General features: G+C 43.3%; 1 protein-coding gene across 1 annotated transcript in view; it reads right to left on the bottom strand.

Moving 5' to 3' along the window:
- The window catches only part of LOC135096302 (high affinity cAMP-specific and IBMX-insensitive 3',5'-cyclic phosphodiesterase 8B-like), a 42084-nt gene that overhangs the window by 5935 nt on the left and 8649 nt on the right, over positions 1 to 27500 (bottom strand). Inside the window, exons 4-17 of the mRNA XM_063997694.1 lie at positions 22806 to 22864; positions 22045 to 22107; positions 19987 to 20244; positions 19512 to 19569; positions 17364 to 17531; positions 15111 to 15341; positions 14383 to 14525; positions 12773 to 12921; positions 10606 to 10707; positions 8133 to 8407; positions 5994 to 6181; positions 4867 to 5145; positions 3786 to 3913; positions 243 to 373 (exon numbers count right to left, since the gene is read on the bottom strand). Coding sequence (XP_063853764.1) covers positions 243 to 373; positions 3786 to 3913; positions 4867 to 5145; positions 5994 to 6181; positions 8133 to 8407; positions 10606 to 10707; positions 12773 to 12921; positions 14383 to 14525; positions 15111 to 15341; positions 17364 to 17531; positions 19512 to 19535 — 1818 coding nt within the window. The 5' untranslated portion in view covers positions 19536 to 19569; positions 19987 to 20244; positions 22045 to 22107; positions 22806 to 22864. The remainder of the gene's footprint in view (positions 1 to 242; positions 374 to 3785; positions 3914 to 4866; positions 5146 to 5993; positions 6182 to 8132; positions 8408 to 10605; positions 10708 to 12772; positions 12922 to 14382; positions 14526 to 15110; positions 15342 to 17363; positions 17532 to 19511; positions 19570 to 19986; positions 20245 to 22044; positions 22108 to 22805; positions 22865 to 27500) is intronic.

Below are 27500 nucleotides of genomic sequence, written 5' to 3'. Positions count from 1 at the left end.
AATATTTAAACAATAATGGTATTAGTAGTAAAACTTATAAAATAATAGTAAATTTAAATAGTAATAGTAGTAGTAGTAGTAGTAGTAGTAGTGGTAAAAATATACTAACTTATGTAACAATAGCAGTAGTAATAACAGTAAACAAACAAACAAACAAACAAATAACACCTACCTCAAACACACCCCCATCATCATCATCATCACCAGCGGTGACAGCGGCGGCGGGCAGCGGCGGCGGCGGCAGCAGTAGCAGTGGAGGAGCCAGCCATATTAACAAACTTACTGAGGTGTTCAAAATGCTTGGTCATGTCTGTGGCCAGAACCATGTCGATGATGCTCTTGCGGAGGTGTTTGTACGTGTCCCGGTCCAGGGCTGGGGGTGGGGGGAGGGGTGTTAGAAGTTTTTTTTTTTTCTGTAGGAGTGACACTGGCCAAGGGCAACAAAAATCCAATAAAAAGAATGTCCACTGAAATGGCAGTCCCACAAAAGGGTCAAAGCAGTGGTCAAAAATTGATGAATAAGTGTGTTGAAACCTCCCTCTTGAAGGAATTCAAGTCATAGGAAGGTGGAAATACAGAAGCAGGCAGGGAGTTCCAGAGTTTACCAGAGAAAGGGATGAATGATTGAGAATACTGGTTAACTCTTGCATTAGAGAGGTGGACAGAATAGTGGTGAGAGAAAGAAGAAAGTGTTGTGCAGCGAGGCCGCGGAAGGAGGGGAGGCATGCAGTTAGCAAGACCAGAAGAGCAGTTAGCATGAAAATAGCGGTAGAAGACAGCTAGAGATGCAACATTGCAGCGGTGAGAGAGAGGCTGAAGACAGTCACTGAGAGGAGAGGAGTTGATGAGACAAAAAGCTTTTGATTCCACCCTGTCTAGAAGAGCAGTATGAGTGGAACCCCCCCAGACATGTGAAGCATACTCCATACATGGACGGATAAGGCCCTTGTACAGAGTTAGCAGCTGGGGGGGTGAAAAAAAACTAGCAGAGACATCTCAGAACGCCTAACTTCATAGAAGCTGTTTTAGCTAGAGATGAGATGTGAAGTTTCCAGTTCAGATTATAAGTAAAGGACAGACCGAGGATGTTCAGTGTAGAAGAGGGGGACAGTTGAGTGTCATTGAAGAAGAGGGGATAGTTGTCTGGAAGGTTGTGTCGAGTTGAGAGATGGAGGAATTGAGTTTTTGAGGCATTGAACAATACCAAGTTTGCTCTGCCCCAATCACAAATTTTAGAAAGATCAGAAGTCAAGTGTTCTGTGGCTTCCCTGTGTGATATGTTTACCTCCTGAAGGGTTGGACGTCTATGAAAAGACATGGAAAAGTGCAGGGTGGTATCATCAGCGTAGGAGTGGATAGGACAACAAGTTTGGTTTAGAAGGTCATTGATGAATAATAAGAAGAGAGTGGGTGATAGGACAGAACCCTGAGGAACACCACTGTTAATAGATTTAGGAGAAGAACAGTGACCGTCTACCACAGCAGCAATAGAACGGTCAGAAAGGAAACTTGAGATGAAGTTACAGAGAGAAGGATAGAAACCATAGGAGGGTAGTTTGGAAATGAAAGCTTTGTGCCAGACTCTATCAAAAGCTTTTGATATGTCCAAGGCAACAGCAAAAGTTTCACCAAAATCTCTAAAAGAGGATGACCAAGACTCAGTAAGGAAAGCCAGAAGATCACCAGTAGAGCGGCCTTGACGGAACCCATACTGGCAATCAGATAGAAGGTTGTGAAGTGATAGATGTTTAAGAATCTTCCTGTTGAGGATAGATTCAAAAACTTTAGATAAGCAGGAAATTTAAAGCAATAGGACGGTAGTTTGAGGGATTAGAACGGTCACCCTTTTTAGGAACAGGTTGAATGTAGGCAAACTTCCAGCAAGAAGGAAAGGTAGATGTTGACAGACAGAGCTGAAAGAGTTTGACTAGGCAAGGTGCAAGCACGGAGGCACAGTTTCAGAGAACAATAGGAGGGACCCCATCAGGTCCATGAGCCTTCCAAGGGTTTAGGCCAGCGAGGGCATGGAAAACATCATTGCGAAGAATTTTAATACGAGGCATGAAGTAGTCAGAGGGTGGAGGAGAGGGAGGAACAAGCCCAGAATCGTCCAAGGTAGAGTTTTTAGCAAAGGTTTGAGCGAAGAGTTCAGCTTTAGAAATAGATGTGATAGCAGTGGTGCCATCTGGTTGAAGTAGAGGAGGGAAAGAAGAAGAAGCAAAGTTATTGGAGATATTTTTGGCTAGATGCCAGAAGTCACGAGGGGAGTTAGATCTTGAAAGGTTTTGACATTTTCTGTTAATGAAGGAGTTTTTGGGTAGCTGGAGAACAGACTTGGCATGGTTCCGGGCAGAAATATAAAGTACATGAGATTCTGGTGATGGAAGGCTTAAGTACCTTTTGTGGGCCACCTCTCTATCATGTATAGCACGAGAACAAGCTGTGTTAAACCAAGGTTTAGAAGGTTTAGGACGAGAAAAAGAGTGAGGAATGTACGCCTCCATGCCAGATACTATCACCTCTGTTATGCGCTCAGCACACAAAGACACGGAAGCAGTAGTCATTCCAAGGAAAATCAGCAAAATACCTCCTCAGGTCCCCCCAACTAGTAGAGGCAAAATACCAGAGGCACCTTCGCTTAGGGGGATCCTGAGGAGGGATTGGAGCGATAGGACAAGATAAAGATATGAGATTGTGATCGGAGGAGCCCAACGGAGAAGAAAGGGTGACAGCATAAGCAGAAGGATTAGAGGTCAGGAAAAGGTCAAGAATGTTGGGCGTATCTCCAAGACGGTCAGGAATACGAGTAGGGTGTTGCACCAATTGCTCTAGGTCATGGAGGATAGCAAAGTTGTAGGCTAGTTCACCAGGATGGTCAGTGAAGGGAGAGGAAAGCCAAAGCTGGTGGTGAACATTGAAGTCTCCAAGAATGGAGATCTCTGCAAAAGGGAAGAGGGTCAGAATGTGCTCCACTTTGGAAGTTAAGTAGTCAAAGAATTTCTTATAGTCAGAGGAGTTAGGTGAGAGGTATACAGCACAGATAAATTTAGTATGAGAGTGACTCTGCAGTCGTAGCCAGACGGTGGAAAACTCTGAAGATTGAAGAGCGTGGGCACGAGAGCAGGTTAAGTCATTGCGCACATAAACGCAGCATCCAGCTTTGGATCGAAAATGAGGATAGAGAAAGTAGGAGGGAACAGAAAAGGGGCTACTGTCAGTTGCCTCAGACACCTGAGTTTCAGCTGGTGGTGGTGGTGGTGGTGGTGGTGGTGGTGGTGGTGGTGGTGGTGGTGGTGGTGGTGTGTGTGTGTGTGTGTGTGTGTGTGTGTGTGTGTGTGTGTGTGTGTGTGTGTGTGTGTGTGTGTGTGTGTGTGTGTGTGTAGTAGTAGTAATATGAGGAGAAGAGGAGGATAAAGAAGGATAGTAGTAGTAGTAGTAGTAGTAGTAGTAGTAGTAGTAGTAGTAGTAGTAGTAGTGGTAGTAGTAGTAGTAGTAGTAGGCTAAGATAAGGTGCACTCTCTCTCTCTCTCTCTCTCTCTCTCTCTCTCTCTCTCTCTCTCTCTCTCTCTCTCTCTCTCTCTCTCTCTCTCTCTCTCTCTCTCTCTCTCTCATTTCAATCACAAACACAACCCAACCTCTCTCTCTCTCTCTCTCTCTCTCTCTCTCTCTCTCTCTCTCTCTCTCTCTCTCTCTCTCTCTCTCTCTCTCTCTCCCCCCCCAAACACACACACACACACACACACACACACACACACACACACCTCCCTTCCCCCTCTCCCTCTCACCCTTGAAGATGTTGACCCGTTCATCAGATCGCGTGTGTTTGAAGGACACAGCAACATGGTGAGACTCCAGTACGCTCAGGTCGTTGTAAAGCACTGCCAGCTCGTTATTGGTGTTACACAGGAAGGCGCTGCAGAGAGAGAGAGAGAGAGAGAGAGAGAGAGAGAGAGAGAGAGAGAGAGAGAGAGAGAGAGAGAGAGAGAGAGAGAGAGAGAGAGAGAGAGAGAGAGAGAGAGACATTAAAAATCCTTAAAAGTACTCCAGAACACCCTAAACCACCCTTACAAACTCTCAAACACAGCAAAACGGTACAGACCCTTAAAAAACATCTCTAAAAATCACACACAAAAAAAAACACAAATAAATAAATAAATAAAAAAAATAGAAAAAATTTAAAACTATACAAAAACACACAAACTCTCTTCACACCCTAAAATACTACCCTAAATCACCCTTAAAACCTCAAAAACACCATAAACTGCATTCACACCCTCACATCACCCTTAAAAACCCTTAAAACTCCTTGCCAGTTCCCTAAACTATCAAAACACCTAAAACATCCTTAAATAATCCTGAAAAACACCCTGGAATCCACTAGCACTCAGTAATACACCCTTAAAACACCCTTAAATACCTAATAAAACACCCTAAAACACTAAATTACCCTAACTCTTAAATATCCCTAAAACTCCCTAAAACTACCTAAAATACCCTTAAATATCTCTAACACCCTAAAAATCCCTAAAACACCCTTAAAAATCCCTAAATTACCCTAAAACACCCTTAAACACCCCTAAAATACCCTAAAATTCCCAAAACACCCTTGAAACACTAAACTATCCTTAAATATCCCTAAGACTGCTTAAAACACCCTTAAGACACCCTAAACTATCCTAAAACACCCTTAAATACCCTAAAAACACCCAAAAAATGCCTAGAACTCCTTACAACACCCTTAAAATACCGTAAAATGCCCTTAAATACCCCAAAAAAACTCCCTGATACCCTAAAAATACCCCTAGCACCTCCACACACACACACACACACACACACACACACACACACACGCACACACACACACACCTATTTTTCCCAGGGTGATCCACGTCATGTACCACTGCAGCCACCAGACAGGCAGCCACATCAAGCGGATCCAACAGTTGTTTAATCCGTTCCTTGCTGAGGAAGTAGGCGGTGGACTGCAGCACGTCCGCCGCGTGTGTGGAGTTGTGGTAGGTGTTGTCGCTGTGATAGTTTGCCTCTATTAAGGTAAGCCAGTTCTGCAGGGTGTTCTCGTCGCAGTTTAAAGTGTCTGGGACGTCAAATCGGCACATCAGGGACATCCCCAGCCACACTAAGGGCCTGAAAGGGATACAAGTGCTTTAAAGAAATACTTACGCCCTTCACACACACACACACGCACACACGTTTCCCGGAAAAGCAGCCGAACGTCTAAAAAATGCACTTTTCAGCCAACTTCTTAAGCTGAGTTCACGTTTCGTCGCCAAAATGCCACTAATGTTTTTCGGTGTTTCTCCACTTCCAAACGCCGACACACACACCAAACACCCCACACATCTAGCCACACCCTTCCTGCACCCACAGATATCCACATGCACCCTAGAAAAGCACCCAAACACTAAAAAAAACACCAGTTTCATCCAAGATCTCAAAGTAAAATATCTAGTTTCATTCAAAACAACCCAACATTTTTTTTACGCTTTTTCACTTTCCAAACACTGACACACACACCAAACACCCCACACACCTAGCTACACTCTTCCCACACCCACACACAGCCACATGCATCCTGGAAAAGCACCTAAACACACACAAAATATTAAAAAAACACCATTTCACCTAATCTCCAAGCAAAATATCTAGTTTCATTCAAAACAACCCAATATTTTTTGCATTTCTTCACCTTCCAAACACCGACATATACACCAAACACCCCACACAACTAGCTACACCTTTCCCACACCCACCCACACCCACACACACCCTGGAAAACCACCCAAAAACAACCCCCCCAAAAAAAACACACACCACCCAATTCCTCCCCAAAACTCCACACATCCGCCAAGACACCGCAACATTTTCTGCGTTTTTTCCCCCCTTCCAAACACCATCACACACCAAACACCCAACACATCCAGCTACACCCTTCCCACACCCACACACACCCGCACGCACCCTGAAACACGCACCGTTTGTCCGATATTCTCTCAAGTTTGAAGATATCGAAGCTCCATGACATGTCCTCAGCCAACAGCTCTCTGATGGCTGAAGAGGCTTGTTGGTGAAGCGCTGGGACAGAAGATCGAGGCAGCTGCTGTGTGGCCTTCACTGTGTCGTTGCTGCTGCGGCGCACGGACAGCAGTGGCTTCGGCCCTTGCTGCGGGGGTACAGCAAGTGAGTGAGTAGAGTGAGGTAAGGTACGCAGAGAGAGAGTGAGAGAGAAGAGAAAGAGAGAGAGATGAGATTTGGTGTTTGTTTGAAAGGTTTAAATGATTGAGAGAGAGAGAGAGAGAGAGAGAGAGAGAGAGAGAGAGAGAGAGAGAGAGAGAGAGAGAGAGAGAGAGAGAGAGAGAGAGAGAGAGAGAGAGAGAATAGAAGGAAATAAATGAAAAATGATAAAAAAAAAAATAGGAGACAGACAGAGAAAGAGAGAGAGAGAGAGAGAGAGAGAGAGAGAGAGAGAGAGAGAGAGAGAGAGAGAGAGAGAGAGAGAGAGAGAGAGAGAGAGAGAATAGAAAGAAATAAATGAAAAATTATAAAAAAAAGAAATAGGAGACAGAGAGAGAGAGAGAGAGAGAGAGAGAGAGAGAGAGAGAGAGAGAGAGAGAGAGAGAGAGAGAGAGAGAGAGAGAGAGAGAGAGAAAACACTAACATTCCTTTAAGAAATACAGATCAAAACTATAATAATAATAATAATAATAATAATAATAATAATAATAATAATTCTACTGGAAGCTAAAGGAAACAAACTTACTGTAAATAAATAGAAAAATAATACAAAAGATATGAAAAAAACTAAAGGAATCTATAACAGCAACACAAAATAAATAAATAAGAATAGAAATAAAAAAATAAATAAATAATAATAATAATAATAATAATAATAATAATAATAATAATAATAATACAAATAAAAAGTAAGGAATCTAAGGAATATTAGTTACATAAAAAAATAAAATAAAACAATGAATGAATAAATAAATAAATAATAGTAATAAGACTGAAAATACAAACAAAAAGGATAGAAAAACAAATCAACAAAACAAAAAATAAGTAAAATAATGAATGAAAGAATAAATAAATAAATAAATAACAGTAATAAGACTAAAATTGTAAACAAGGATAGAAAAAACAAAACAAAACAACAAAAAACAAAAAAACAAGGAATAAATAAATAAATAAATAAATAAATAAATAAATAAGACTGGAAATAGAAACAAAACAAAAACAAACAAAAACAAACAAACAAACAACACGCACCACTAAACAAAATTCCCAAGAGATGCAAGGCCTAAAAAGAAAAATTATTAGAGAAAAAAAATAATAAATAAATAAATAAAAAAAAGGAGGAAGAAAAATTTGTATTAACATTATTAACATGTGGAAATGAAGTAATAATTTTAATAATGAAATAAATTATATCCTTAAGAGAGAGAGAGAGAGAGAGAGAGAGAGAGAGAGAGAGAGAGAGAGAGAGAGAGAGAGAGAAATACTTAGATATAATTTATATACAAACACACATACCAAAAAATGCCCTTAAAATTCTTAAAAACATTCTCAAACCCTGAAAAGTACCCTAAAACCCCAAAAAACACCCCAAAACACTTAAAAGTATCCTAAAAACATACAAAAAATCCCTGAAATTAAAACATTCCCTCCAAAAAAACACTCAGAAAAATCCTAAGCACCCAAAATACCCTAAAAATACCCTAAAAACACCAAAAATACCCAAAAATACCCTAAAAATCCTAAAACCCCAAAAATACTCTAAAAACACCAAAAATACCGAAAAATACCCTAAAAACACCCAAAAACCCAACAAACCCATAATTACCCTAAAAAACACCCAAAAAAAACCCTAAAACACCCAAAAAACACTAAAAACCCCATAATTACCCTAAAAACACCCAAAAACCCTAAAAACACCCAAAAAAACACTAAAAACCCCATAATCACCCTAAAAACACCCAAAAACCCTAAAAAACACCCAAAAACACTAAAAACCCCATAATTACCCTAAAAACACCCAAAAAAACCCTAAAAAAACACACACACAAAAAAATTACCCTAGAACACCCCAAAACACACACACATACACACAGACTCACCGCCAGCAGGCCTCCCAGCAAATCAGTGGCCACAGGGTCGGCGGCCACAGACCTGCTGGCCACAGAGGTCTCGACAGCAGCTGAGGAAATGAGTTGAGGGGAATAAAGCTCGGTCGATCGGAGAATTTCAATGGCCCTCTCTAACGCCTGGGCCACGTAGGCTGGGGAGTTTTCTTGGGCTGCCGAAATGATGGAGAAGACTCGGGTAATGGGAGCTTCAATTGTAAGGGAGTGCAGTTTGACCAGGCTCTGACGACGGATGATTCCCTGGGGCCCTGGGGGGGTTAAGGGTCGTTAGGGGTTGCTAAGGGCCGATTGCAGTGTTTTGGGTTCGCTTGGGTTTTTTTTTGGGTGTAGGGTTTATTGGTGGGTAAAGGGTGGGGTTGTTTTGGTTATTAATAATTGTAGATGATTTGTAATAATGATGAATGTAATGATGATGATGATGAAGATGATGAAAACAATAATAATAATAATAATAATAATAATAATAATAATAATAATAATAATAATAATAATAATTAACTATATTTTAATTCCTACACTAGAAAAACAAAAAACTGTATGTGAAAAAAAAATAGTAATAATAATAATGATAAAATTATTAAACCTTTCGCCTAAAAAAAATATATATTTGAAGTTACCTAACCTAAACTTACCTCACCTCAACTAACCTAACCTAACCTTACTAACTAGACTTAACCTAACCCTGACCTAACCTAACCAAACCTAATCTAACCTAGCCAAACCTAACCAAACCTAACCTAATCTAACCTTAGTAACCAGACTTAACCTAACCCTGACCTAACCTAAACTTAACCTAACCCTGACCTAACCTAACCAAACTTAACCTAACCTAACCTAACCTAACCCTGACCTAACCTAACCAAACTTAACCTAACCTAAACCTGACCTAACCAGACTTAACCTAACCCTGACCAAACCTAGCTTAACCAAACCAAACCAAACCTAACTCAACCTAACCTAACCTAACCTAACTTAACCAGACTTACCCTAACCAGACTTAACCTAACCAAACCAAACCTAGCCAGACTTAACCTAACCTAACCAGACCTAACCTAACCTAACCAGACTTAACCTAACTACCTAACCAAACCTAGCCAGACTTAACCTAACCTAACCTAATTGAGCCAAAGCAAACCTAACCTAACAAACCAAACGTAACCTAGCTTAACCTAACCTAACCTAACTTAACCTAACCTTACCTTCTCTTGCTGCAGAAAAAAAAATGGAAAAAAGGTAAAAATGTTAATTAGTTTTCCTTTGATTTTCACAAATAAGTAAGAAATTAATTATATGTAAATAGGTAAAACAAATCAATAATAATAATAATAATAATAATAATAATAATAATAATAATAATAATAATAATAATAGTAGTAGTAGTAGTAGTAGTAGTAGTAGTAGTAGTAGTAGTAGTAGTAGTAGTAGTAGTAGTAGTAGTAGTAGTAGTAGTAGTCAAGAAGGAAAAGAATAAAGAAGAAGAAGAAGAAGGTAAGATAATTACACAAATAAAAAAACAATAATAATAATAATAATAATAATAATAATAATAATAATAATAATCATAACAATAATAATAATCATAATAATAATAATATACTATCATATATAAGTGCTGATGTAGAAAATGTCTTTCTGTCCGTCTGTGTGTCATTACTTAAACACACACACACACACACACACACACACACACACACACACACACACACACACACACACACACACACACAGAAAATGAAGAAAGGAGAGAGAGAGAGAGAGAGAGAGAGAGAGAGAGAGAGAGAGAGAGAGAGAGAGAGAGAGAGAGAGAGAGAGAGAGAGAGAGAGAGAGAGAGAGAGAGAGAGAGAGAGAGAGAGAGAGAGAGAGAGAGAGAGAGAGAGAGAGAGAGAGAGAGAGACAATAGAAAGAAAATAAAAAAAATAGAGAAATAAGATATAATACACTTTTTTTATTTTCTTTAATCTTTCAGTGCTTTCCCTTGGATTTTCTAAACAAACAAGCGAATTAGATGTGTGTGTGTGTGTGTGTGTGTGTGTGTGTGTGTGTGTGTGTGTGTGTGTATGTGTGTGTGTGTGTGTTTACAGTGCTCTCTCTCTCTCTCTCTGTGTGTGTGTGCGTGTGTGTGTGTGTGTGTGTGTTTACAGTGCTCTCTCTCTCTCTCTCTCTCTCTCTCTCTCTCTCTCTCTCTCTCTCTCTCTCTCTCTCTGTGTGTGTGTGTGTGTGTGTGTTACTTTTTCGAAACAAACAAATCAAGTCATCTATCTCTCTCTCTCTCTCTCTCTCTCTCTCTCTCTCTCTCTCTCTCTCTCTCTCTGTCTTACCTTCCAAAAACCACCAAACAAACAAACAAACAAACAAACAAAACAAAACACATTCATTCATCTGTGTTTGTCTGTATATAGGCGCGTCCCCCCCTACCCCTCCTGTCTCTCTCCCTCTCTCTCTTACCCTTCTTCTCCGTAGGGGCGCGGGAGAAGGAAAACCGCTCCTTCTCTACTGGGGCGCTCGAGACCTTGTGCTGCACTACTGACTCGCATGCCTCTGTTACACCTACACGTGGTGGAGGAGAGAGCGGGAGGGGGAGAGGGAGGGGGGGGATGGGAGGGAAGGAGGAGGGAGAGGAAGGAGATAGGGGTGATGAGGAACAGAGGAACAGAGGAGTGAGGGTGGAAGGAGGGAGAGGAAGGGGGAGGAAGGGATGAGGTAAAGGAAGAGAGAGAGAGAGAGAGGGAGAGAGAGAGAGAGAGAGAGAGAGGGAGTGAGAGGGAAGGGGAGGGAAGGGGAGGGAAAGGGAGGGAGGGAGGGAGAGGAAGATGTTAGATAGGAATGAAGGTGAATGCTCTCTCTCTCTCTCTCTCTCTCTCTCTCTCTCTCTCTCTCTCTCTCTCTCTCTCTCTCTCTTAATCTAATATATTCTTTCATCTTACCTAATCATATATTATATAAGGACGGACAGATGGACAGACAGACAGACAGACAGACACAAACACAGACAGACAGACAGACAGACAGACAGACAGACAGACACACAGACAGATAGGCAGACAGACAGACAGACAGACAGACAGACAGACAGACAGACAGACAGACAGACAGATAGATAGACAGATAGATAGACAGACTGACAGGCATAGATAGACAGATTGACACACACACACACACACACACACACACACACACACACACACACACACACACACACACACACACAGACAGACAAAGCAAAACACAAACAATTTTCTTAAAAACACGTAAAAGAAAAAGAGAAAAATGAAAATAAGAACGAAAAAATTTAAAGAAACGAAAGCACACAAAACACAAAACACAAAAAACAAACACAAAAAAACACAAAAAACAAACAAGAAAACATAAAAACACAAAAACAAACACAAGAAAACAAAAAACACACAAAAACACAAAAAACACACAAAAACACAAAACAAACACAAAAACACACAAAAAACAAACAAGAAAACACAAAAACATAAAAAACAAACACAAGAAAACACAAAAAACACACAAAAACACAAAAAACAAATAAAAACACACAAAAACACAAAACACACAAAAAACAAACACAAAAACACAAAAACACAAAAAACAAACACAAAACACAAAAAACACAAAAAAAGAAAACACAAAAAACAAACATAAAACACAAAAGAACAGAAAAAAAACAAAAAAAAACACCAACAAATATCCCTACACAACACCCCAACCAAAAAAAATTCCAAAACACCCCAAACCACTCTCAAAACACCCCAAAACACCCCAAAACACACTCAAAACACCCCAAAACACTCAAAACACTCCAAAACACACTCAAAACACCCCAAAACACCCCAAAACACACTCAAAACACCCCAAAAACACCCCCAAAACACACTCAAAACACCCCAAAACACAAAAAACACCCCAAAACACACCAAAAAACACCCCAAAACACACCCCAAACACTCAAAACTGAGTACTCAAAACACCCCAAAACACACTCAAAACACCCCAATCAAAACACCCCAAAACACACTCAAAACACCCCAATCACTCAAAACACACCCCAAACACTCAAAACACTCAAAACACCCTAAAACACACCCAAAAAACACACAAACACACTCAAAACACACCCAAAACACACTCCAAACATCCCAAAATACACCCCAAACACTCAAAACACACTCAAAATACCCAAAAACACACCAAAAATACTCCAAAACACACTCAAAACATCCCAAACCACACCAAAACACACTCAAAACACACCGAAACACCCCAAAACAGTCAGAAGACCCCAAACCATACCAAAACACCCCAATAACATCCCAGAACACTCAAAACTCCCTAAATCACACCAGAATACCCTAAAAACACCCTAAAAAACACCTAAAAACACCTTAAACCACACCAAAACACCTCAGAACACACTTGAAACACCCCAAAAACACTCCAAAACACACCAACACAGCAAAACACCAAAACACACACTCAAAACATACCAAAACACACCCAAACACCTCAAAAAAATGCCCAAAACACCCCAAAAACACTTCAAAACACCCCAAAACACACTTCAAAACACCCCAAAACACAGCAAAACACCCCAAAACACCCTTACCATCACTGCTAAGGGACCGGATGTCGTGTGATCCCTTACGAAGCGACTTGATTGACCCTCGTGGATGGAAGTGGTCCACATTGGCAGCCGACATCTCCAAACGATCCAGCGCGTGTGTGTCGCTGACATATATGTAGTGTTGCTGGTGTCTGCAATGGGCAGGTGTGGTTAGGTTAGGTTAGGGAAGACTTGGGGTGAGTTTGGTTAGGTTTGGGAGTGTTTAAGAGGCTGTGGCAGTGTTTAGGAGGATGTGCCAGTGTTTGGGAGGCTGTGGCAGTGTTTAGGAGGCTGTGGCAGTGTTTGGGAAGCTGTGGCAGTGTTTGGGAGGCTGTGGCAGTGTTTGGGAGGGTGTTGCAGTGTCTGGGAGGGTATGGCAGTGTTTGGGAGGCTGTGTCAGTGTCTGGGAGGGTGTTGCAGTGTTTGGGAGGCTGTGGCAGTGTTTGGGATGGTGTGGCAGTGTTTGGGAGGGTGTGGCAGTGTTTGGGAGGCTGTGGCAGTGTTTGGGAGGGTGTGGCAGTGTTTGGGAGGCTGTGGCAGTGTTTGGGAGAGTGTGGCAGTGTTTGGGAGGCTGTGGCAGTGTTTGGGAGGGTGTGGCAGTGTTTGGGAGGCTGTGGCAGTGTTTGGGAGGGTGTGGCAGTGTTTGGGAGGCTGTGGCAGTGTTTGGGAGGCTGTGGCAGTGTTTGGGAGGGTGTGGCAGTGTTTGGGAGGGTGTGGCAGTGTTTGGGAGGCTGTGTCAGTGTCTGGGATGGTGTGGCAGTGTTTGGGAGGCTGTGGCAGTGTTTGGGAGGCTGTGTCAGTGTCTGGGATGGTGTGGCAGTGTTTGGGAGGGTGTGGCAGTGTTTGGGAGGGTGTGGCAGTGTTTGGGAGGGTGTGGCAGTGTTTGGGAGGCTGTGTCAGTGTCTGGGATGGTGTGGCAGTGTTTGGGAGGGTGTGGCAGTGTTTGGGAGGCTGTGGCAGTGTTTGGGAGGGTGTGGCAGTGTTTGGGAGGGTGTTGCAGTGTCTGGGAGTGTGTGGCAGTGTTTGGGAGGGTGTGGCAGTGTTTGGGAGGGTGTGGCAGTGTTTGGGAGGCTGTGTCAGTGTCTGGGATGGTGTGGCAGTGTTTGGGAGGGTGTGGCAGTGTTTGGGAGGCTGTGGCAGTGTTTGGGAGGGTGTGGCAGTGTTTGGGAGGGTGTTGCAGTGTCTGGGAGTGTGTGGCAGTGTTTGGGAGGGTGTGGCAGTGTTTGGGAGGGTGTGGCTGTGCTTGAGAGGATGTGGCTGTGCTTGGGAGGGTGTGGCAGTGTTTGGGAGGGTGTGGCTGTGCTTGGGAGGGTGTTGCAGTGTTTGGGAGGCTGTGGCAGTGTTTGGGAGGCTGTGGCAGTGTCTGGGAGGGTGTGGCAGTATTTGGGAGGGTGTGGCAGTGTCTGGGAGGGTGTGGCAGTGTCTGGGAGGGTGTGGCAATGTTTGGGAGGGTGTGGCAGTGTCTGGGAGGGTGTGGCAGTGTCTGGGAGGGTGTGGCAGTGTTTGGGAGGGTGTGTCAGTGTCTGGGAGGGTGTGACAGCATTTTGTTAGGTCAGGTTATGTTAAAATAGCTTATCTTCCATAACATTAACCTTGACCTGACCTGACCTTACCTGGTGAGTGGAACCATTACAGGTATAACTTTGGAGGGAAGGTGTAGGGCACCCCCAGACCTCCTCCTGTAGGTGACCAGGCCCTCCCACTCTTTGCCACGCCTCATGTTCAAGTTGACTGACTCAGATGCTTCCAAAGGTACCTGACATGGGGAAAAAGGATCAGATTCTGTTAAAAGAGATTTGGATGGTTTTAATAGAGAACTAGATGGTTTTTAAGAGGATTCTGGTGGTTTGGAGAGGCTGGGGTGAACTGGGAGAGACTGGAATGCACTGGGAGAGGCTGGGATGCACTGGGAGAGGCTGGGATGCACTGGGAGAGGCTGATATGCACTGAGAGAGGCTGGAATGCACTGGGAGAGGCTGGAATGCACTGGGAGAGGCTGGGATGCACTGGGAGAGGCTGGGATGCACTGGGAAAGGCTGGAATGCACTGGGAGAGGCTGGAATGCACTGGGAGAGGCTGGGATGCACTGGGAGAGGCTGGGATGCACTGGAAGAGGCTGGAATGCACTGGGAGAGGCTGGGATACACTGGGAGAGGCTGGGATGCACTGGAAGAGGCTGGGATGCACTGGGAGAGGCTGGGATGCACTGGGAGAGGCTGGGATGCACTGGGAGAGGCTGGGATGAACTGTGATCAACTGGGATAGACTTAAAATTAACACACACACATACACACACACACACACACACACACACACACACACACACACACACACAGCCTACCTTGCTATCCTGCTGTATAGGCTTATCCTGGTCCTGGATAGGCCTATGAGTGGGCGTGGCATCGTGCAGGGCCTGTGGGGGGGGCTGTCGGAACTCCAGAGAGGGCCTGTGGTGGTCAGACTGGCGGCCATCTTGCTTGTTTACATCTGGGGTGTGAAGTTCCCAAAGGTTTCTCTCTGCGACCTCCTCCAATGTATAGCCCAAGATGTTTTCACAGGCCTTGTTGATGAACTGTGGGTGTACCAGGGTGTAGAAGGGTGTTGTGGGGGGTTTGGGAAGGTGTAGCAGGGTGTATCGGGGTGTTTGGGAGGTGTAGCAGGCCAAGGGCAACAAAAAATTCAATATATATTAAAAAAAAAAAAAAAATCCCGAGGTGCTGGTCAGGGAGGTTGTTGTACTGAAAAAACTCCAAAACATACCAAAGCTGCCCAAAATACCCCTAAAACTCATCTACACATATCCAGAAACTCCCAAAATTACACAAAACTCACAAACAAAATTAAAATACCCCAAAACAAACCAAAACTACCCCAAAACCCACAAAAACTACCCGAAAACAGCAATACTACCCCAAAACCCACAAAAACTACCCCAAAACAAAGCAATACTACCCCAAAACCCACAAAAACTACCCGAAAACAGCAATACTACCCCAAAACCCACAAAAACTACCCCAAAACAAAGCAAAACTACCCCAAAACCCACAAAAACTACCCCAAAACAGCAATACTACCCCAAAACCCACAAAAACTACCCCAAAACAGCAAAACTACCCCAAAACCCACAAAAACTACCCCAAAACAGCAATACTACCCCAAAACCCACAAAAACTACCCCAAAACAGCAATACTACCCCAAAACCCACAAAAACTACCCCAAAACAGCAATACTACCCCAAAACCCACAAAAACTACCCCAAAACAGCAATACTACCCCAAAACCCACAAAAACTACCCCAAAACAGCAATACTACCCCAAAACCCACAAAAACTACCCCAAAACAAAGCAAAACTACCCCAAAACCCACAAAAACTACCCCAAAACAGCAATACTACCCCAAAACCCACAAAAACTACCCCAAAACAAAGCAAAACTACCCCAAAACCCACAAAAACTACCCCAAAACAGCAAAACTACCCAAAACCCACAAAAACTACCCCAAAACAGCAAAACTACCCCAAAACCCACAAAAACTACCCCAAAACAGCAATACTACCCCAAAACCCACAAAAACTACCCCAAAACAGCAATACTACCCCAAAAACCCACAAAAACTACCCCAAAACAGCAATACTACCCCAAAACCCACAAAAACTACCCCAAAACAAAGCAAAACTACCCCAAAACTACCCCAAAACAGCAATACTACCCCAAAACCCACAAAAACTACCCCAAAACAGCAATACTACCCCAAAAACCCACAAAAACTACCCCAAAACAGCAATACTACCCCAAAACCCACAAAAACTACCCCAAAACAGCAATACTACCCCAAAACCCACAAAAACTACCCCAAAACAGCAATACTACCCCAAAACCCACAAAAACTACCCCAAAACAGCAATACTACCCCAAAACCCACAAAAACTACCCCAAAACAGCAATACTACCCCAAAACCCACAAAAACTACCCCAAAACAGCAATACTACCCCCAAAAACCCACAAAAACTACCCCAAAACAAAGCAAAACTACCCCAAAAACCCACAAAAACTACCCGAAAACAGCAATACTACCCCAAAAACCCACAAAAACTACCCCAAAACAGCAATACTACCCCAAAACCCACAAAAACTACCCCAAAACAGCAATACTACCCCAAAACCCACAAAAACTACCCCAAAACAGCAATACTACCCCAAAACCCACAAAAACTACCCCAAAACAGCAATACTACCCCAAAACCCACAAAAACTACCCCAAAACAAAGCAAAACTACCCCCAAAACCCACAAAAACTACCCCAAAACAGCAATACTACCCCAAAAACCCACAAAAACTACCCCAAAACAAAGCAAAACTACCCCAAAACCCACAAAAAACTACCCCAAAACAGCAAAAGTACCCCAAAACCCACAAAAACTACCCCAAAACAAAGCAAAACTACCCCAAAAACCCACAAAAACTACCCCAAAACAGCAATACTACCCCAAAACCCACAAAAACTACCCCAAAACACCAAAAATTATCCTAAAAACACTCAAAATTAGCCTAACCTAACCAAAACATCACTAACCGACACCCCCAATACGCACCATAATGTTGTGATGCGTGTCGGTGATGTGTACCAGCTCTCTGCAGGCGTCGAGGGCACCGAGCAACGCCTGGCATCCCCGCAGCCTTGTCTGGCCCGCAACATCGCACACTTCCACCTGCACAAGATCGTTCAGCACACTGCCAACCGCGCTGCTCTCTGTCACCACCTGCAGGAGAGCGTGTGGGTGGAGAAGGGGTGTTTTAAAAGGATTTGCATGGTTTGTAAAGGGATTGGGTGGCTTATAAGGGCATTGAGTGGTTCTGAAGAGGACTGGGTGATTAAAAAGGATTGAGTGGTTTATAAAGGGATTGAGTGGTTTAATAGGGGGACTGAGTGCTTCTGAAGGGGTTTTTAAAGGGAGAGAATTTAATAAAGGGACTGAGTGGTGTATAAATGGAATGAGTGGTTTAAAAGGGGATTAAGTGCTTCTGAAGGGGATTTTAAAGGGATTTTTTTTTTTTTTATGTAGGAGGGACACTGGTCAAGGGCAACAAAAATCCAATAAATAAAAAAAAAGAGGCCACTGAGATGGCAGTCCCATAAAAGTGTCCAAAGCTGTAGTCAAAAAGTGAAGGCTAAGTGTGCAGAAGCCTCCCTCTTGCAGGAGTTCACGTCACAGGAAGGTGGAGATACAGAAGCAGGCAGGGAGTTCCAGAGTTTACAGAGAAAGGGATGAATGACTGAGAATACTGGTTAACTCTTGCATTAGAGAGGTGGACAGAATAGTGGTGAGAGAAAGAAGAAAGTGTTGTGCAGCAAGGCTGCAGGAGGAGGGGAGGCATGCAGTTAGCAAGATCAGAGGAGCAGTTAGCATGAAAATAGCAGTAGAAGACAGCTAGAGATGCAACACTGCAGCAATGAAAGAGAGGCTGAAGACAGTCACTGAGAGGAGAGGAGTTGATAAGACGAAAAGCTTTTGATTCCACCCTGTCTAGAAGAGCAGTATGAGTGGAACATCCCCAGACATGTGAAGCATACTCCATACATGGACGGATAAGGCCCTTATACAGAGTTAGCTGCTGGGGGGGTGAGAAAAACTGGTGGAGACATTTCAGAGCGCTCAACTTCATAGAAGCTGTTTTAGCTAGAGATGAGATGTAAAGTTTCCAGTTCAGATTATAAGTAAAGGACAGACTGAGGATGTTCAGTGTAGAAGAGGGGGAAAGTTGAGTGTCATTGAAGAAGAGGGGATAGTTGTCTGGAAGGTTGCGTTGAGTTGATAGATGGAGGAATTGAGTTTTTGAGGCATTGAACAATACCAAGTTTGCTCTGCCCCAATCACAAATTTTAGAAAGATCAGAAGTCAGGCGTTCTGTGGCTTCCCTGCGTGAACTGTTTACTTCCTGAAGAGTTGGACGTCTGTGAAAAGACGTGGAAAAGTGCAGGGTGGTATCATCAGCGTAGGAGTGGATAGGACAACAAGGTTTAGATCATTGATGAATAATAAGAAGAGAGTGGGTGACAGGACAGAACCCTGAGGAACACCACTGTTAATAGATATAACCACCTTATAAACCACTGAGCAGTTTATAAAGGGATTGGCTGGTTCTGACAGGGATTTAAAGACAATTGGGTGGTTTATAAAAGGGATTGGATGGTTTATAAGGGGACTGAATAGTTCTGAGGAGGATTTTAAAGATATTGGGTGGTTTATAAAGGGATTAGGTGGTTCTGAAAGGGATTTAAAGAGGATTTTGTGATTTATAAAGGGATTGGATGCCTTATAAAGGGATTGAGTGCCTAATATGGGGGTAAAACACAAAAATAAGAGGAAGAATAGAAGGAGAAGAAGAAGAAGAAGAAGAAAAGAAGAAGAAGAAGAAGAAGAAGAAGAAGAGAAAAGAAACAGAAAACGAATAGGAAAAAGAAAAAGATGAAGGAGAAGAAGGGAGGAAGCAGAAGTAGAAGCAAAATGAGGGGGAGAAGGAGGAGAACAAGAACAAGAACAAGAACAAGAACAAGAACAAGAACAAAAACAAAAAGCAAGAACAAGAAAAACAAGAAGAGGAAGAACAAAACAAATAAAGGAGGAGGAGGAGGAGAGAGAAGAAAATGAAAGAGACAAGAAAAAAACAAAAAAAAAAACCTCATTACTACTACTACTACTACTATTACTACTACTACTACTACTACTACTACCACTCACCCTGTTGAAGCCAGCATTCAGCATGGGCCCCACTGTAGCGCCATCCCGATCTGCAAAACTGTGAAAGAAATAGAAAGTAGACACACACACACACACACACACACACACACACACACACACACACACACACACACACACACACACCTCTCTTTCTCTCTCAAAACACCACAAAACGTCCAAAACCAAATTAACAACCACTAAAACATTACAACACATTAAAAACATCCCTAAAACACTCAAAAAAATCCTTAAAACACTCCTAAACAATACAAAACACCCCAATACACCTCTTAAACATTCCTAAAACACACCCAAACGCGCCCAAACACCCCTAATCACCACAAAACACCCTAAAACACCCGAAAGCACCTTTAAAACACCCCAAAACATCCCAAATATCCTCAAACACTCATAAAACACTCATAAAACAGACTAAAACACCCCCAATACACCCCAAAACACCCTAAACACACACCTCTTCTTGACAACAGCCACCAGAACAGGCGCGTGACCCGTCTCAGCCTGCCGGTGCCTCACAGCGCCACACACGGCCTTAGCATTGAGGCCACGAGAGGGCCGCGCATCCACCACCACCACCTCCGGCCCCTCCTCACCCGCCACCCTCACAGCCTCCTCCAGGGTGCGAGAGAGAGAGTGAGTGTGCCCCCCGGCGGAAGACTGCAGCCTTCCACGCTTGACATACTGAATCTTCTTTTCTAAATACGAGGAGTACCTGGAATGTTTGCTTAGATTAGATTAGGTTAGGTTAGGTTAGGTTAGGTTAGGGTTAGGGTTAGGTTTGGTTAGGTTAGGTTAGGTTAGGTTTGGTTAGGTTAGGTTAGGTTTGGTCTGGTTAGGTTAAGGTTAGGTTAGGTTAGGTTAGGTTAGGGTTAGGTTAGGGTTAGGTTAGGTTACGTTAGGTTAGGTTAGGTTAGGTTTGGTTAGGTTAGGTTAGGTTAGGTTTGGTTAGGTTAGGTTAGGTTTGGTCTGGTTAGGTTAAGGTTAGGTTAGGTTAGGTTAGGTTTGGTTGGGTTAGGTTTGGTTGGGTTAGGTTAGGTTAGGTTTGGCCAGGCCTGGCCAGGCCAGGCCAGGCCAGGCCAGGCCAGCCTGGCCAGCCAGGCCAGGCCAGGCCAGGCCAGGCCAGGCCTGGCCAGGGCCTGGCCAGGCCTGGCCAGGCCAGGCCTGGCTGGGCCAGGCCAGGCCAGGCCAGGCCAGGCCAGGCCAGGCCAGGCCTGGCCAGGCCAGGCCAGGCCAGGCCAGGCCAGGGCCTGGCCAGGCCAGGCCAGGCCAGGCCTGGCCTGGTCCGGCCAGGCCAAGGCCAGGCCAGGCCAGGCCTGGGCTGGGCCAGGGCCTGCTCTGGGCCAGGCCAGGCCAGGGCCTGGCCAGGCCTGGCCAGGCCAGGCCAGGCCAGGCCAGGCCAGGCCCAGCCTGGGCCAGGCCAGGCCAGGCCAGGCCAGGCCAGGCCAGGCCGGGGCCAGGGCCTGGCCTGGGCCAGGCCAGGCCAGGCCAGGCCAGGGCCTGGCCAGGCCAGGCCAGGCCAGGCCAGGGCCTGGCCAGGCCAAGGCCAGGCCAGGCCAGGCCAGGCCAGGCCAGGCCTGGCCTGGTCCGGCCAGGCCAAGGCCAGGCCAAGGCCAGGCCAGGCCAGGCCAGGCCAGGCCAGGCCAGGCCTGGCCGGGGCCAGGCCGCCAGGCCAGGCCAGGCCAGGCCAGGCCAGGCCAGGCCTGGCCAGGCCAAGGCCAGGCCAGGCCAGGCCAGGCCAGGCCAGGCCAGGCCTGGCCGGGCCAGGCCAGGCCAGGCCAGGCCAGGCCAGGCCTGGCCGGGGCCAGGCCAGGCCAGGCCAGGCCAGGCCAGGCCAGGCCTGGCCTGGGCCAGGTCAGGCCAGGGTTAGGCCTGGGTTAGGTTAGGTTAGGTTGAGTTTGGTTAGGTTAGGTTAGGTTAGGTCTGGTTAGGTTAAGGTTAGGTTAGGGTTAGGTTAGGTTAGGTTTGGTTAGGTTAGGTTAGGTCAGGTTAGGTTAGGTTAGGTTAGGTTTGCTTGGGTTAGGTTAGGTTAGGTTGGGTTAGGTTAGGTTAGGTTAGGTTAGGTTAGGTTTGGTTTGGTTAGGTTAGGTTAGGTTAGGTTAGGTTAGGTTAGGTTTGGTCTGGTTAGGTTAGGTTAGGTTAGGTTAGGTTAGGTAAGGTTTAGGTTAGGTTTGGTTAGGTTAGGTTAGGTTAGGTTAGGTTAGGTTAGGTTTGGTTGGGTTAGGTTAGGTTAGGTTGGGTTAGGTTTGGTTAGGTTAGGTTAGGTTAGGTTAGGTTAGGTTAGGTTTGCTTGGGTTAGGTTTGGTTAGGTTAGGTTAGGTTAGATTAGGTTAGGGGATGACTAAGTTAAATTAGGTTAGGGTAAGTTTCATTAGGTTAGGCTGGAAGTCTTTACGATCAGTTCTTTCTACTACTACTACTACTACTACTACTCTGCCACCATTAACACTACTACTACTATTACTCTGCCACCATTACTACTACTACTACTACTACTACTACTACTACTACTTACTTTCAGGTGTTTTTGGGAGTTCTTGATGAATCCCAGGTGAGGTGTGACCCCTCCTGTCACCAGCTGTGGGAAAGAGAGAGAGTGTGAGAGAGAGAGAGAGAGAGAGAGAGAGAGAGAGAGAGAGAGAGAGAGAGAGAGAGAGAGAGAGAGAGAGAGAGAGAGAGAGAGAGAGAGAGAGAGAGAGAGTTTGACAAATCATAAATAATAATGAAAAAGTGAAAAGATTACTAAAGAGAGAGGCTGGCATGCACTGGGAAAGGTTGAGAAGGACTAGGAGAGACTGGGATGCACTGGGAAAGGCTGGGATGCACTGGAAGAGGCTGGGATGCACTGAGAGAGGCTGGGATGCACTGAGAAGAGGCTGGGATGCACTGGGAGAGGCTGGGATGCACTGGGAGAGGCTGGGATGTACTGGGAGAGGCTGGGATGTACTGGGAGAGGCTGGGATGCACTGGGAGAGGCTGGGATGCACTAAGGAGAGGCTGGGATGCACTGGGAGAGGCTGGTATGCACTGGGAGAGGCTGAGAAGAACTAGGAGAGGCTGGGATGCACTGGGAGAGGCTGGGATAGACAGGGAGAGGCTAGGATTGACTGCAGGAGGCTGGGATGCACTGGGAGAGGCTGGGATGCAATGGGAGGAGCTGAGATAAACTTGGACACACACACACACACACACACACACACACACACACACACATTCTCTCTCTCTCTCTCTCTCTCTCTCTCGTATCCTCCAACTCTCACTCGCTCTCCCTCTCACCTGCATGGACTGAGAAGTATCATCCCAAGCGTGAGTGACCTGCTGTCTTGTACCGGGACCTGAAAATAAAGGGGGTAGTAGTAGTAGTAGTAGTAGTAGTAGTAGTAGTAGTAGTAGTAGTAGTAGTAGTAGTAGTATTTGTCTATCTCTATATCAGGTTGGACACACACACACATACACACAAACCCGAGTCAACAATAAATTAAGGAAACAAACATAATAACAGGAAATAAGGTAGAAATCTTGAAGGAAACTAACAAAGAATAATAATAATAATAATAATAATAATAATAAAAATAATAATAATAAAGGAAAATAAAGGGAAAATCTTGATCTTACTCTTCAAATTCACTCCAGCTAACCAGAGACTACTAAATGTTCGAAATTATTAAAGATTACAGGAAATAAAACAATCTTAATCTTAATCTTGAATCTCACTTCAGCTAAGAGCACCGTAAATGCAGCGATGTAATAAAGATAACAGGAAATAAAGCAGTCTTGATCTTAATCTTGAAACTCCAGCTAACCTAAGATCACAGTAAATCCTTGGAAATAATAATGATAGGAAATAAAAAAAAAAAAAATAGGAAATAAAACAAAAATCTTTATCTTAATCTTGAAACTCCAGCTAAGACCATAGTAAATGTAGGGAAGTAGTAAAGATAGTGATAAAATAAAGCACGAATCTTGATCTTAATCTTGAAATTCACTCAAGCTAAGATCACAGTAAATGCAGGGAAGTAGTAAAGATAGTGATAAAATAAAGCACGAATCTTGATCTTAATCTTGAGACTTACTCCAGCTCGTGGTTCCAAAGTTCAAGCAACAGCCGAGAAACATTGTGTTGTGTGTTTGATGTGTCTGTCTATCTGCGAGTCCATTTGCATTCCTTCTTTACTAATATGTTATCTTTTCTTTCATTTTTGCTTGTTTTCCTTTCTTTGTAAATCACTTTTTTTTCCGAGAGAATTAAAAGATGTTTAGAAACTTCTACTACTACCACTACAATTATACAACAACAACTACTACTACTACTACTACTACTACGAGGAGGACAAGACAAATAAAAACAATGATGTGTGTGTGTGTGTGTGTGTGTGTGTGTGTGTGTGTGTGTGTGTGTGTGTCTTTATCAGTGTCGTGTGCACTGATAAATCTCAAGGTTAATCTAAGTAACTACTGTGCAACCTTTGTAAGTGTGTGTGTGTGTGTGTGTGTGTGTGTGTGTGTGTGTGTGTGTGTGTGTGTGTGTGTGTGTGTGTGTGTGTGTGTGTGTGTGTGTGTGTGTGTGTGTGTGTGTGTGTGTGTGTGTGTGTGTGTGTGTGTGTGTGTTATTACTATTACAACATCTATTACTGCTACTACTACTACTACTACTACTACTACTACTACTACCTACTACTAATACCAGTTTCTATTAATGTTACTGGTACTACTACTACTACTACTACTACTACTACTACTACTACTACTACTACTACTACTACTACTACTACTACTATGACTACTACTACTACTACAGCTGTGCAAAGTTTTCTGCACCTGAAACAACAAGTCTTGAAATACAACTCTCTCTCTCTCTCTCTCTCTCTCTCTCTCTCTCTCTCTCTCTCTCTCTCTCTCTCTCTCTCTCTCTCTCTCTCTCTCTCTCTCTCTCTCTCCTTGACTCAGTACAAAAGAACATTATCAATCTCTCTCTCTCTCTCTCTCTCTCTCTCTCTCTCTCTCTCTCTCTCTCTCTCTCTCTCTCTCTCTCTCTATCTATCTTATCAATTCTCTTTCTGCATCACACACACACACACACACACACACACACACACACACACACACGTACATACATACATACATACATACATATTTTCACATTAAGTTTATTTGAGTGAGTCTCTCTCTCTCTCTCTCTCTCTCTCTCTCTCTCTCTCTCTCTCTCTCTCTCTCTCTCTCTCTCTCTCTCTCTCTCTCTCTCTCTCTTCCCACCTTATATAAATTCTTTACTACTACTACTACTACTACTACTACTACTACTACTACTATTATTACTACTACTACTACTACTACTACAACTACTACTGTTATTACTAATGTTTCTATATGAATATAATAACTACTACTACTAATACTATTTCTACAACTACTAACATCACATCACGTAAGTTAATGTTCTACCACAACCATCACCACCACTACTACTACTACTTCTACTACTACAACTACTACTACTACTAATACTACTACAACTATCACCACCACCACCACTACTGCAACCACACACACTTAAGTCTCAAATCACACTGGCCCGTCTCTCTCTCTCTCTCTCTCTCTCTCTCTCTCTCTCTCTCTCTCTCTCTCTCTCTCTCTCTCTCTCTCTCTCTCTCTCTCAATCATAATTCTTTATCTGAGTCACTTCTTCAAAACCTAACTGATAACAAAACTAGAGTGTGTGTGTGTGTGTGTGTGTGTGTGTGTGTGTGTGTGTGCGTGTGTGTGTGTTCCAATAGGGAGTTTTCTGAAGTAAACCACTAGATGTCGTTGGTGCTCATCTAACTGGAGGAAAGAGAGCTAAAATATTGTTGTAGTAAATTGCAGGTGCGTAAAGATGCATTGAACATTCATCATCGTGGTACTATTGAAATGATGTGTCGACTTTTCAATATCCGGTGTGGATAATATCGAGAGAATGTGGTCATTTTTTTTTTTTTTTTTTTTTATTTATTTATTTTATTTTTTTTAATATCGAGAGAATGTGGTCATTTTTTTTTTTTTTTTATTTATTTATTTTTTTTTTTTGTGTGTGTGTGTGTGATTTTCGAGTAAACTGCTAGCATTATCTTAAATAAAGCATATTACAAGTATAAAAACTATTGATTTGGACAATGAAAAAATAAAAATCACACTGTACTTTATAGCATGACAACCTACTCACTAACATCGGCTCTAGTTTTTTTTTTTTTTTTTTTTTGTGGGTATTTTAGCATCCCTCTCACGAAGCGAGCGACAAGGCAAAGTAATCGAGAAGCAAAACCAACATCTCTCAGGCGATCCTGCTGGTGCTGTAGTGTCCAGCTGCCGTAATGCATTGCTTAGGGCGTAGTGGAGATGGGCACCGCACCAACATTCACCTTCTTGTACAACAACGTGTTTCTGAAGTTCAAGCAGCGCGGCCCAGTCAGGTGTTTGTTTTGGTTAGAGATACACCATTACTATCGCCAGGACACTCCAGTTGACAATTTTTTTTTTTTTTTTTTTTATTAAAATTGCCGTTTCCATAAACTAGGAAGATCTTTGTACTTTGGACTTTTGACTGTCACAGACATGTTGCCTTTATGTTTACTGTCGTCTAGATTAAGACGTTTCCAATCAAGAGTGTATTCATTTGGAAATCTTACGATGACCAAATAAATCTAAATGCCAGTTCACTAGAAAATCAACTTATATACATTTGTTCATGAAAAGAGTTTGATTTTACTTGTGTTACTAACTTAGAAGGGATTACGTAGAAAAATATATTATATAAGGCCATTGCATCTTCATGTAAATAGAATAACACTGTAGGTATATCTGATATTGCTTGTATGTGAGAGAAGAGTTCGTGTCTGTGCTGCCACCTGCTGACAACCACTCGTTATGAAAACTCCCCATTAGGTTACAATACAAAAATAAATTTATATCTTAGAACTCTTTCAAACCCCGAAACATCCCAAAACACACCAAAACACACCAAAACATTCAAAACACACAAAAAAAAAAAAAACATAGCAAAACACCCTAAAACATTCCAAAACATCAAAACAGCAAAATACCCCAAAACAGTAACACACCATAAAACACAGCAAAACACCCCAAAACACATTAAAACACCCCAATACAAACCCAAAACACCCCAAAACACAGCAAAATACCCCAAAACAGCAAAACACAGCAAAACACCCCAAAACAGCAAAACAACAAAACACCCCAAAACAGCAAAACACAGCAAAACACCCCAAAACACAGCAAAACACAGCAAAACACCCCAAAACACAGCAAAACACTCCAAAACAGCAAAACACATCAAAACACCCCAAAACACAGCAAAACACCCCAAAACAGCAAAACACAGCAAAACACCCCAAAACACAGCAAAACACAGCAAAACACCCCAAAACACAGCAAAACACAGCAAAACACCCCAAAACACAGCAAAACACAGCAAAACACCCCAAAACACAGCAAAACACTCCAAAGCAGCAAAACACATCAAAACACCCCAAAACACAGCAAAACACCCCAAAAAAACAAAACAGCAAAACACCCCAAAACAGCAAAACACAGCAAAACACCCCAAAACACGGCAAAACACAGAAAAACACCCCAAAACACCAAAACACCCCAAAACACAGCAAACACAGCAAAACACACCAAAACAGCAAAACACCCCAAAACAGCAAAACACCACAAAACACAGCAAAACACAGCAAAACACCCCAAAACACAGCAAAACACAGCAAAACACCCCAAAACACAGCAAAAACACACCAAAACACCCCAAAACACAGCAAAACACAGCAAAACCCCAAAACACAGCAAAACACAGCAAAACACACAAAAACACAAAAACACAGCAAAACACCCCAAAACACAGCAAAACACACAAAAACACACCAAAACACCACAAAACACCCCAAAACACACCAAAACACCCCAAAACACAGCAAA

Source organism: Scylla paramamosain, unplaced genomic scaffold (assembly GCF_035594125.1).
Source record: "Scylla paramamosain isolate STU-SP2022 unplaced genomic scaffold, ASM3559412v1 Contig3, whole genome shotgun sequence".
Lineage (NCBI taxonomy): Eukaryota > Metazoa > Arthropoda > Malacostraca > Decapoda > Portunidae > Scylla > Scylla paramamosain.
Note: the sequence above shows the minus strand (reverse complement) of the source record. Positions and strands in the feature narration are given on the sequence as shown.